This window comes from Zosterops lateralis (genome assembly GCF_965231275.1).
Source record: "Zosterops lateralis genome assembly, chromosome: 5".
Classification (NCBI taxonomy): Eukaryota; Metazoa; Chordata; class Aves; order Passeriformes; family Zosteropidae; genus Zosterops; species Zosterops lateralis.
Window position 1 is genome coordinate 48,014,057 of NC_139766.1, and position 12,048 is coordinate 48,026,104.

The 12,048-nt window shown below is 48.0% G+C and overlaps 1 protein-coding gene across 4 annotated transcripts in view; it reads left to right on the forward strand.

The window, feature by feature from the left end:
* Window positions 1-1,639: 1,639 nt before the first annotated feature.
* The window catches only part of LEF1 (lymphoid enhancer binding factor 1), a gene marked incomplete at its 5' end in the record, with an annotated part of 70,408 nt that continues 59,999 nt past the window's right edge, over window positions 1,640-12,048 (forward strand). For all 4 annotated transcript variants that reach the window (XM_083860993.1, XM_083860992.1, XM_083860995.1 and 1 more), the window contains 3 exons: window positions 1,640-1,849; window positions 2,703-2,766; window positions 4,221-4,354. In XM_083860993.1, coding sequence (XP_083717119.1) covers window positions 1,640-1,849; window positions 2,703-2,766; window positions 4,221-4,354 — 408 coding nt within the window. The remainder of the gene's footprint in view (window positions 1,850-2,702; window positions 2,767-4,220; window positions 4,355-12,048) is intronic.

Sequence of the window (12,048 nt, forward strand, 5' to 3'; positions counted from 1 at the left end):
AAAATACCGGGAAGTTGTTTCCTCTGCAAAACGCGCGCCCATCGTGTTCGCGAAATAAAAGTTGCGGATCCTGACGTTTCCCCAGCGCAGCGCCTGCTTTTGTCTGGATGATTTTTTTATTATTATTTTTTTTACTGTAGTGGTGCCCTGTTGCAGGGCGATGCCGGGTCAGCCGGGAGCTAACGGGGCAGGAGGAACGGGACAGGGCGGAGCGGTGAATCTCCGTTACCGCTCTGGCTCCATTCACCGCTCCGAGCTCACCCTGGCGGGTTTCCCCCTCTCTCTCGGGGGCTTCTACTCGTTCCTGCCGGGCACTTGCGGGATTCAATAGGGATGTCTTAATCCTGCCCTTGGTGCGGAGCGGGCGCGGGCAGAGCCTGCTCAATCCCTCGCACACTTCCCGCACCGGAGCAGCGCCATGCGGCGATGGGGAGAGCTCAACAAAGCACCCCTAAACAACCAGGTCTGCCCGTGCCCTCCTCGGCGGGCTCTGGGCTGAGGGGGGAGAGGAGCGGCGGCGCCCCCCCCGCGCCGCGGACAGCACACACACAAACGTACACGTGTGTGGGGCAGATACACACACGGGCACACAGAGAGGCCACTCCGCGCGGCCAGAGCGAAGTTTGCCCGGGGGCAGCCCCTCACCCGCTCCCCCCCGCCCGCTCCTCCCTCCCCGCTGGCGCTGGCCCCGGCCCCCTCCTCCTCTCCCCGCCCCCGCCGCTCGGCCCTCCCGGCCGGGACACGGTGTCAGTCACGGCGGCGGCTCCTTTCATCTCCGCCGCCCCCGCCCCTCCCCGCCCCGACGGCGGAGGGAAGGAGGGAGGGAGGGCGGGAGCGATGCTGAAGTTGCCCCACCGCCGCCCCCCGTGGGGCGCCGCGCCCGCGGGCTGCGGGAGGAGGCCCCGCGCCGGGCCCTGAGCGCGGAGGCGGCCGGGGGCGCCGTGCCGGCAACTTTTTCCCCTGCCCGCGGGCGCACAGGGAAGCGGAGGGGGGGGTCACATCCCTCCCCGCCCGTTCCATCCCTCCCCTCCCTCTCTCCCTCCCTCCCGGGGCTGTTTCTTCCTCGGCCCCCCGCCCCTCGCGGTGCCGCCGAGCCCAGCCGAGCCCGGAGCCGCGGACGAGGCGGCGGACAAAGGCCCGGTGGGTGCGCGGCTCGGGCAGCGCCGGCCCCTTCCCCCGGGACGCCCCCTCCCCCTGCCCGCGTCCCCCCAGCCATTTTAACTCGGTCCCGCCGGGCTGGTGGCAACTTCACTCCTGGCCCCGGGGTGAGCCCGGGTCCCGGGGGGGATGCAGGGGGGTCGGGTCTCCTAGGGGGCGGTCCCTGGCGCGGTCGGGACACGGGCGGGCGTATTTCGACCTATTCCGGCCGTGCGGCGCGTCGGGGCGAGCGTTCCCGGGCCGTCGGAGCCGTGCGGAAGACGGGGTACCTCGGCCCCGAGGGGGCGGGCGGACGGGCGGGGGTCTCCGGCTGCCGAGAGCAACCCCGAGGAGTTCACGGGATTTTTCCCTTCTTCTCTCCTCCTTCTCTCTCCTCCTCCTCCGCCCTCCTCCTCCTCCTCCTCCTCCTCCCCCGGCGCTCCTCCCGCTCCCCTTCCCGCGGCGGGCCGGCGGCCGCAGCAGACGCCGCGCTGCCCTGAGGATGCCGCAGCTGCCGGGGGCCGGGGGCGGCGGGGGGGACCCGGAGCTCTGCGCCACCGACGAGATGATCCCCTTCAAGGACGAGGGGGACCCGCAGAAAGAGAAGATCTTCGCCGAGATCAGCCACCCCGAGGAGGAGGGAGACCTGGCCGACATCAAGTCCTCCCTCGTCAACGAGTCCGAGATCGCCCCCGGCGCCAACGGGCACGAGGTGCGCGGGATGTGCGCGGGATGCCGCGGGGGCTCCGCGGGGCAGGGGGCGCGGGGGGTGCGGGATGCGCGGGGAGGGAGCCCCGCCGGGGCACCGGGGAAAAAATTCCCCGTAGGAAAGGAAAGGAAAGCGTTCCGCCCCAAATCCTGTCTCTGGAGCCGCGCTTCGGCCCGGGACGAGAAAGTTGCCGCGAGTTCCCCGACGGTGCGGTGGTATTAGACCTCAAGCAGCCATGAAATTTCCTCAGTAAAATCAGCGGGGTCGGAGTATTAACAGTAAACTCTTTAAGGGATTTGCATAAAATTGTTTTGGGAAGAAATTCCCGGCTCTAAAATAACTTCACCTCGAGAGGGGAACCTGCCTTTTAAAAAGAATTTGGTGTTTTGTTTTTTTTTTCTTCTTTTTCTTTTATTTTTTTTAATTTCCATTTTCCTTTTTTTTTTTTTGTTTGTGGGTTTTTTTTTTTTCTTCCTTCCTAAAGATCTGCTAAGGAGGGCAACCTGATTTTCATTATTATTTTTGATATCTTTTTATCAAGAGCATTTTGACCGCCAGAGCGCCAAATATTTTCCAGAAATGATCCACTTTCATTAAATGCAGAGTGCTTCTGCTAGAAATGCTTTGCAAAGCCTTTTAGTCATTCACGTTGTCATAAAACAATAGTTTACACAAACGTTTCTGGTACAGTTGCCTTCCAAGCGACTTAAGGGGAAAAAGAAAGATGTTTATCTTGAGCTCTTAACTCCTCTCTTCCTTCAAGAAACTATAGCAGTGCGATTGATAAACGAGCATCCATACAATGACTTTTCTTCTTTTTCTTCTTCCTTTCTGATGGTGGATTCCTTGCGGTCAGGTTTCCCGGCAGACTCAAGCACAGGATTCCTACCATGATAAAGGCAGAGAACACCCCGAGGAAGGTGAGACACGCGCAGTTCTGTCTTGCAATGTTGTCCCTCTGTGACCCTCCACAGAGTCCTCAAACTGGAACTTGGTTTCTTTTGGAAAACATAAATGTAATATCTTTTTTAGGGGGGGAGGGATGCCAGAGCGCTTTGGAAACACATTTAAAAAAGAGGTGAAGGTGCAGCACGTTTATCTTGAGTGACCAAATGGTATTCCAGTTGTTTAGAAACTGATAAGTAGGCCAAATGGATCTTCACTGAAGAAATAACTATTTTTAGGATATCAGCTTAAATACATCTCTCTCTTCACTCACGCAGTTGTGTTTAGAAACCCTCTGCTTTTCCCCATAGACAAAGTCTGTCACTTAAATCTCCTCTTTCAAGTGTGAACAGACCTGCATTTTCTGATGTACCAACTGGTGAATTTTGATTGAGAAAGACAGAGGAAATAGCAGAGTTCATCGAATATCATTTAGGAAGCTGGACACACGTGCAAAGAATGTGTGCTTTGAAGGGTGGGAGATTATGTTTAAAATCAAATGCTTATCATCACAAGCTAAACCAGATTATAAATTCCATTAAAGACAGATAGAGTTCGGTCCTGGTGCTTTCCAGGACTCTGTGGCCATCTTCCTCTGAATTTGTAACTAAACAACCTAAAAGCAATGATGTCCATGCTCATAGCATTTGGGCAGTGAGGGGGAGGTGTTCAGCTCTGGATATTTTTCAACTCTGTATCTTCTTCAAACCTCACTTTCAAGTAACATCCTTGTCAACGAGTGTGTAGGTGAGAGAGCTGTTCACCCTTTTTGCAGGACCTGGACCCAAACACTTTGTTTTTCTACCAAATAGCCTCCCTCGCTTGGCTTCCCTCTTAACTGTAGTACCATGTGTGCTCAACAGCCCCCCTCCCAAATTGTTAGGATCTCCTTCCAAGCCACCCACCCCCTGCCCTTTAATTGTTCCCAATGAGCATAGCCAGAATGAATTGTTTGCTGCACACACTGGCTCAGGAAGAGAAGGAAATTATTATATCCAGTTATCACAGCCTTGTCCTCCCTTTCCTAACAGTGATGTTGGAAACCCATACTGGCAATAATTCTGAACTGACGAATCCTAGAGGCGCTTATAAAATTGGGGAAGACTGCTACATGAAATGTGATGTCATTGCTGATGTGTCTACTTTGATTTGAATGACTACTAGCAAAATAATTTATTTTTAGGCTATTCTGTATTTTAAACATAATCTTCTCACCAAGAGTATTCGCTCCTTTAAGAATTAACTCTTCCTAAAAAAAAATGTTATTACAAAATGCTTCATATTGTTTTCTGTCAGCAGTAATTTCCATGAGTAAGGAAACATTTGCATGCAGAACGTTTTTATATATGCACAGTACCTGTTTCAGTGCTCTAACTCATGAGAAATGCATATGCGGGGAATAATGTAATCATTGTTTCATCTTCCATAGGAAAGCATCCAGACAGTGGCTTATACAGCAAGGGACCATCATACTCTGGTTATTCTGGGTATATCATGATGCCAAATATGAATAACGACCCATACATGCCTAATGGATCTCTGTCGCCACCCATCCCCAGAACAGTGAGTTATCTCTTCCAAAGGCTGGTTTTGGCAAGCTGGGTTTCCTCCTGTTTGGGCTGCAGAGTCTGTTTACAACAGGGTCTTTTGGGTAGCTTCAGTGACGGTGAAGGTTGAGCTTCTGCTGTTCAGAGCCTCTGTCCAGTGGAGTTTGAGAGCTCTTAGAGGTGTTGGTCATGATCACAGTGGAAAAGCTGAGATTAGTGTCTGTGAACAGGGCTGGGGGCTTTCTTTGTGGGGGGAGCCCTGGTTTACGACTGTAGGATAATCTATGGCAGAATGATGTAAATGGTGTCTTTGTAGTGACTGGGACAGATGTGAATTTTCTGGCTTTAACTCTTCATTTGTTGAGGAAAATCAGGGGCTGGAAGCAGAACTGCTAAAGTTGTATGACAGTAAGATGAGAAGATTGGAATTTTTTTCCTTTTTTAATTTTTTTTTTTTTTGCCATTAGATGTGGCATTGCTCTTTGTTGATTGATATTTATTTCCACCATCAGTTGGTCTGCATGAAGGCTTTATCTATCTGGCAGCATTGTTTTGAAACATACTCTATCTTCAGACTGTGAAATGGTTGTTTAGGAATTAATATCAACCATGATGCAGTAGTTACAGCTTTCCCTTATATTGTGGCGAGCACTGGTTCTTCCAGGTTGGTCCCTCTGTTTCCATTGGTGTAGATGCATATTTAATGGATTTTAATGTACTTTTAATTCTGGATAGTCAATTCCCATTTATTTTTCTAAGCCTCTTGGTATACATATAGAGCAATAGAGAGGCAGTGTTAAAATGAGCTGTGGAAATTATATTAGTAGAACTGGAGTGGAGCGGGAAACAATTTGCTTGTAGGCATCCTGCTGGAAAAATGCCGCTGCTGTTCTGCGTGCTGTGATAGGAGAAGTTGGATGCTGTTACTTCCCTGTGATAAAGCAGTTTTCCCTCTTACTGGCTCTTAGATTTTTTTACTTGGATGTCTCTGTCATGGCATTGTTTTGCTCTCTTGACGTTCTTGATTTTTATTCAGGACTGTGGCATTTGACTTCAAAAACAAAAAGAAAGGGGCCTGATCTGTATTGGTAATTTGACAGCAGCAAAACATGTTAAATTAGTGTATATTTTGAGTTGGAATGACAGGGTGCTTTGGCACTGGAAAACACAGGGATCTGCATTTGAAAGATGCAAAAGCTCATGCAATATATTGCTTTCTATAGCTGTGGGGGTTTTTTGTGTATAAATTCCAGTTCAGAGGCTTACAGCCATTTAGGGTGAAGCATGATGATCACAGTCTGTTGATATTTGTTGTTGTAAACGTTTTTGTACAGAAAACTTCCTTTTGCATGTATCATAAGGAAAAGCATGCAGCTTTTCAAGAGGGCATCGAGACTCAAATCCGATCTTTGGAGGACTAGGAGACTTCAGACTTTTTTTTTTTTTACCCTCTCTTTGCCATGTTGCCTTCCTAAGAAAGTCCTGGGTGTTGGTGCATGGCTTGAAACAACAAAATCCAATTTAATTATTTACCGAGGATTTTTTCCATATATGCATGCTGTGGGGCTGCCGCTCTTTACACGTCTGGCATCAATGCCCTCAGAATATCATCTTGCAGAGGCTCTTGTCTGAGGTACTTGAGGAACTGCCCTTTGTGGGTGTGGTGGAGGGGAGGAAGGGGGAAGATGCATCTTGTTTTTAATTGTAAAGCTGCCTGCTGAACATCTGAGGGGCTAATTCAGTTCAGTGCTGCTCTTGCATGTTACAGCAGCACCACTGTTTCAATAAAACAGTGCTGTTGCATGGCTGCAATGTTAACATAAGCCCGGAGTTCTTTCAGTTTAACCACAAGGCTACACGCTTGAGTTATTAAATAATTTTTTTGTTTAATTGAACTGTAATCTCTGCTAGGCTCGTAGCTGACAGTTGGGTTTTAATGCGCGCGAGATCAAAACGCGGCATCCAGGAGGTGACACGCTCGCTCTCTCCGTGGCTTTCCACGGCTCTCCTGCACTGCCCTCACCTCCGTGGGGTCCCAGCCGCTGCCCTCCAGGTTTGCTCTGCCTCCCCTTTCCTTGCCTGGGCTGGGGGCAAGGAGCAGCTGAGATCTGCAAGCACTGGAGGCAGAGGTCTCCCCTGGGGTGTCAGTAGTCCCCAGCCATTTGTGCCTGGTGTGTACCTGTGCCCTGCTATTTGCATGACAAAGACGCTTCTTGTTGATGCATCTGTTGCCTGGAGGTGTTAGCCAGGATTAAAAAGGCGCCCTGGGGCCCTGAATCTTTTTTTCCACCTTGGAAGGACCTGCTGACTGCAAACTGCCCCGGGGCTGCACCCCTGGGGAATGGTGTCCAGACACACAGCAAGGACCATCTAGGAGAGGGGAGAGCAAAGCTTTCCGGGAAAGGCAAAAAAGTTACTTTCATCACCATATGTAAAGGGGAGAAAAAAAAAAAAGCCTTTTTTTTTATTATTTTTTTAAGGTGAATGCTTTAGAAGCTTGCTTTGTAAAATTAAAAGTACAAATCTACAGTCAGACACAACTTGCCTAATAAACCATAATTAAAAAAATGGAAGTCTAATTTCAGTCCAGCTTTTGGAAGGGAGAGGGTGTTTGAGAAGGATTTAGAATCTTCCAAAATCTGCTGTTTTTAGAGAGGTCTTGTCTTCCTCATTCTCGTCCCCCCCGCCTTTTTTTTTTTTTTTTAATTTTCTAATTTTACTGGCAACTGATTTGCTATTTCCAGGTTGTATTAGTAGGAGCAGGAGAGTGTTAATTGCAAGTTCAGGTAGGAGCCTGGTGCTGCAGCATGTATATAATATATATTATATATATTCTTATCAGTTAGATGGGTAAATGGAGAGGCACAGCACTCACTTGGGGTGGCTGCAGGAGAAGTGGCATGTGATGGTACCAGACCGCAGCAGCACCTGGCAAATGTGCATCCTGTGTGCTCCAGATATCTCTTGGTGGTTTCTGAGCATCACAGGGGCACTGAAGGTGGGAGGTGGAGGCAGCTGTTTGTTTTCTAACGTGTGGGTTTTCTTCTTTGGTTAACAAGACTAGTTTTGGGGTGGCAAAGCTTTCTTGACTGTTTGGTGGGAACGTGGGAACAGAGGAGGTGACTGAAGAAGGATCGTTTCTCCATGTTGTAAATTCACCCAGAAGATAATTTTGGATTTATTCTTCGTTCTCCATAAATTAAACTTCGTATGGAAAGATAGGGGATTTCTGCAACCTGCCTTTTGTCTGTTTTTATGTGTTCTTGGGGTCTGGGTTTCTTTGTGGCTCAACTGCCTCTCTGTAGCCGCTGGACCTGTTAAGTAGGTCGGGAGGATACAATGTATAAACATTTTATGGCAACTTGCACAATGCAGCCTTATCTGAAAATGGCAAGGAATTCTTCTAAGGGAGTTGGATTGCTAGAACAACGCAGGACTAGCCCAATTTTTGGATATTCTTTGTGTGTTTCTGGGCGGCGGGGGGTATGGAGTTAGTTCCCATCTTGATGAGCAAATGTCCCAGGAGATTCACAGGATAATATGGGCAAGGAAGGATGAGGGTAGAAATAGCAAAAATGAGTGGCTACAGAGCCTCAGTGAGAGGGTTTTTGTTTCCCCAGCTACACCTTCTGTTCCTCTGAAAGTGGGCTGATTCACTTATTTGTGGAGAAATTTTGGAGCCCCATGGGAAATGTATGGGAGCTGCAGAAGGACACAAACCTGATTTTTTGTTGTCTTGTCTTTTCCTGAGAATTTGCTTCTTCTCACTACACAGTCGTAGGGAATTGCTGGAAGCTGTGGTCAGCTGAACCCTCCCTGGCCCAATATGAAACAAACTTTCACAGTGCAGAAGTTGTGGCTGGGCTCCTGCTCCCATATCACCCGCCAGAAAGCTCTGATTCCCAAGTTGACATGGGAGCAGGATGTTCTGGGGGCCTTAGGCAGCTGTGGTCTGTCGCAGATGTCTTTCTTCCCTGTACAACCCCAGGCCCATTCCTGAGGAGACTGGCATTGGAGGGTCTCCACAAGTCAGACTGCTTATCCAACACGAAAGTTCTGCAGCTTCACCCAGCGCAACGCGTGGCTTCGCAGTGCAGTCGAATGGTGCCGGTTACCTCCTTAAAAAGCTTTGAAATCAAGCACAGAGGAGCACACAGCTTCCTGGCTGTATGGAAGCAGAACTTGATGGAGTGTATTAGCATTTGCTCAGGGAGGAATTTTAGCACTATTTTCTGAGGAGCTCCGTGAGTCGTGCCAAATGGCAGCACCGGGAAAGAACAGGAATCTGCTCAGCCCTAGTAGTGGCACCTCATTGCTGCAGACGTGTCTCTCAGCTACTCTGACTCAAGCAATCGCGGCTGATCAGTCTAAATTACAAGTCAGGCCACTGTGAAACATAAACCCAAGATGTGAATGGTCATGGCATAAGTTTTGGTGGTGTCTTCTTTTCCCACTTAATAAGATGACTCCTTCATTTGGAAAAAGGGGCAGAAGAAGTTACTACTGTGGCTCTAGGTGGTCCTTGTCTGAAGCTTCATCTGGTTACTCCTGGTCAGAGCTCCAGGCAGAGTCTTAGGTAAATAATTCATTGTTACCACAATCTTTGGCACATACGGGTGAAGAGAACACATTTTCAGCTTTTGCTGCCTCCTCCTTGTCACACTGATGCAATTAGCAAATCCATGTAATTGTGAATGGGCAAGGGGAAAACAAAATGTTCTCCTGATGTCTCAGTGCAGGCAGCAATTGTGTGTGTGGCTTGAACAGAGGCATTATCAAAAACCCCACCCACTGCAAATCATGAAAGTTGGAGCTTTTGTATAGCAATACCTGTGTGTTTATGTCCTAAATGTCCCATTTTCCTCTATATCTAGAAGCTCATTCAATATAAACTTTAAATGGTAGAGCTGCTGCTTACTTTTTAAAGTGGTTCAAGCAAAATGTCATTCTTGTCTCTTTTCCAACTTAATCCCAGCCTAGAAAAAATGTTAATAAGAATAGCTTGTTATGGGCTGCAAGTGCCAAGGAGGATATGGCTCAAGAAGAAAGCCTGAAGCTCCACAGGTTCAGGCATCAAAAGAGGAAAAGGCTTTTTCCAGATAGTTGCAGTACTGCATGCCTGCAGGCATTGAAAAGCCTGGGTACCACAGGCCTGGCTTCTCTTGAGTACTTAACTTCTGTTTATAGTTAACAAAAATGCCTCCTGATATGGGAAGGAAATAACCCACACAAAAGCATTTTACTGCTGCTTAATATTTCTGAAGTCCTATCAGAGGCATGTGCTGCTTTTTTTTTTTTTTTTTTTTTTTTTTTTTTTTTTTGCTAGTAGTAAAACACCCTATCTCTCAAGAAGATGAGAAGACAAACATGCAAGAGTCCGTTTTAAGATGGACATTGAACATTTTGCGGTGTGAGGTCTGTGTGAGTCCTGCTGTGCACTTCTGTGCTGCTCTCACGTGGGTGGACAGTGATCCAGCATCTGTCTGGTTTGAGGAAAACACTGCTGGGAGCCAAGCAGTCAGTCCTTGACCTGGTCGAGTCAGGTTGTCCTCAGTTTGTGTCCTCCCCGCTGCTGCAGGGAAACTGTGTGCTGTGACACTCCAACTGTGCATGTATGGCTCTCATTTACCCAGACTGTCTGGGATAGCAGGCATTTCTCTCCAAGCTGTTGTTGGTTGCAAGACATGTTCGGCATGAGGACAGTTCTCCTCTGGCTGCTGGGTTTGGTCCCTTTCTGTAGGACACTGGTGACAGGAGATGCAGCTGCCCGGTATGCTGCTCCTGCCTGGGCACTTTGGGATTAGTGTCTCTGTTGCTCTGGCCCTTCGTAAGCATTAGATTCACTTAAGAAAATTGCATTCCAAATAACTTAATCTAGCAACCCAGTGGCTTCTATTTGAGACTTGGATCTTGTGGATATGTTTATTTAGTTTGGGATTCCCACTTCAAAGGAATCTGTCCTCTCAGCAAGGAAGTGATTGAGCACTTAAATAAAAATGTATTCATTGAATCTTTGGGATTGAGCTAAAAGTGCAGTAGGGAGTTAACATGTGCACCAACTGTGCTAATCAGCCAGAGATTGCCTGCTCTCCTAAAGGGGAAGAAAAGGGGCCTGAACTGTGTGAGGAAAAGTGGCTGGCCTTCTGTGGCTTCTGGTGGTGGTGTTGCTTGCTGGGGCTTCAGGATGAGATGAAGGACTGAGAATATCTTTGTCTGTGATCTTCAAAGTTACCAAATCCTGTGTGTAGAAGAGCATTTTCATGGAGCTGAAAGATCGACTCAGTGATTGTTTATTTTCTTTAAATGACTGTGGATATAGGGAAGGTTGAGACATTAAAATCAATGGGATGAGCTTAGTCAGCAAAATTACAGTGTAAAGTTACAGGGCTTTGATTGAATATTTATAAAATGGGTAGCTCAACTTACTTTTTAAGTGTAGTACTGTCACCAGCTGTAACACATAAACCAGGGAATTGCTTTGGCTAGGAGATATTAGGCAAGCCAGAGAGCAGTTAATTCCCAAAAGCATCTGTCTATCTAAGCACTTTCGGTGCTCCAGCCCATACTTCAAACAGAGCCACATGAGTCAGAGGGTAGGTCCGCTTCTCCCAGACCAGGGCAGGGGAAGGAGTCCCTTGGGAGCACAGGACTTCATGCAAGTGTTTGCCATGAAGTACTTTCTGACAGTGCTGCTGCTTCAAAGGAGCAGGGTACATGGGCATGTGCTGGTGGTCCCAGGCAGCCCTAGAGTAATGCTGCTTTGCGAAAGAGCAGCAGAAAGCTGCTTATGTGAATTTCTTTTTTTTTCTTTTTTTTTCTTTTTTTTTTTCTTTCCTCTCCTTGCTTTCTGAGTGGGGAAGCTTTAAAATAGTTTGAAACAGGCTGGTGCTGCACATACCCAGGGGCTCTGCTCTGAGAAACCTGGAACTTGTGGGAGCTGCAATGAAGCTCACAGTGCCAGCCCAAGGAGAGAGATTGCAAAGAATCGGCAGGCTGAAATCTTGTGGATACTGATGACAGCTCAGCTTCACCTTTACTGACTTGAATGGAGGCGTGGAGGGGGTTGCAGTCATTATCCAAAGGAAACTAGTCTGGAAATTGTTTGATTCATCATGTACAAAAAACAGGGAAAGGTATCATGGAACTTTTCTTGTGCAGTTTTTTGGCTCAGAGGTGGAGAGCGATAAGCTCTAAAATGCTATCCCTGTAGGCTCTGTATTTCTGAGTAGGCATCCTAGAGACAGGCTGCTCAGAGCTCTCTCTCTGTAACTGGTCACTTAGCTATGCTATGAGGCTCTATTTCTTCAATTTTCTGCCTTTTTCAGTGTTTCAAAACTGCCTCAGAGGCTTATCTTTGTGACCGTCTGTTGTCTCTCCACAATTCTGGCATATCTTTTTGCCTTGATCTTTCTTCATCCCTATCAAGTCTTGCATTGGCAAGCTTTGTCTAGCATGAAAAAAGTACAATGTGGAGGTGACGATTAAAGGTGTCAGTGTGTGTCAAACACAGACCATGGTCTGGGAAAAGGCCTTTTGCCTGCCAGCGTGCTAAAACACAGATAAACTCTGTCCAGCAACACAAATATGTTTACTTTGTTTAAATGCCACAATCCAGTGATTTTTTGAGGGTCTCTCCTTTCTGAAGTTTGAGTGGTGCTGTATTCAGGATTCAGGAAGCTGCAGTTACAAGTGGTAATTGTGTTGTTCCTC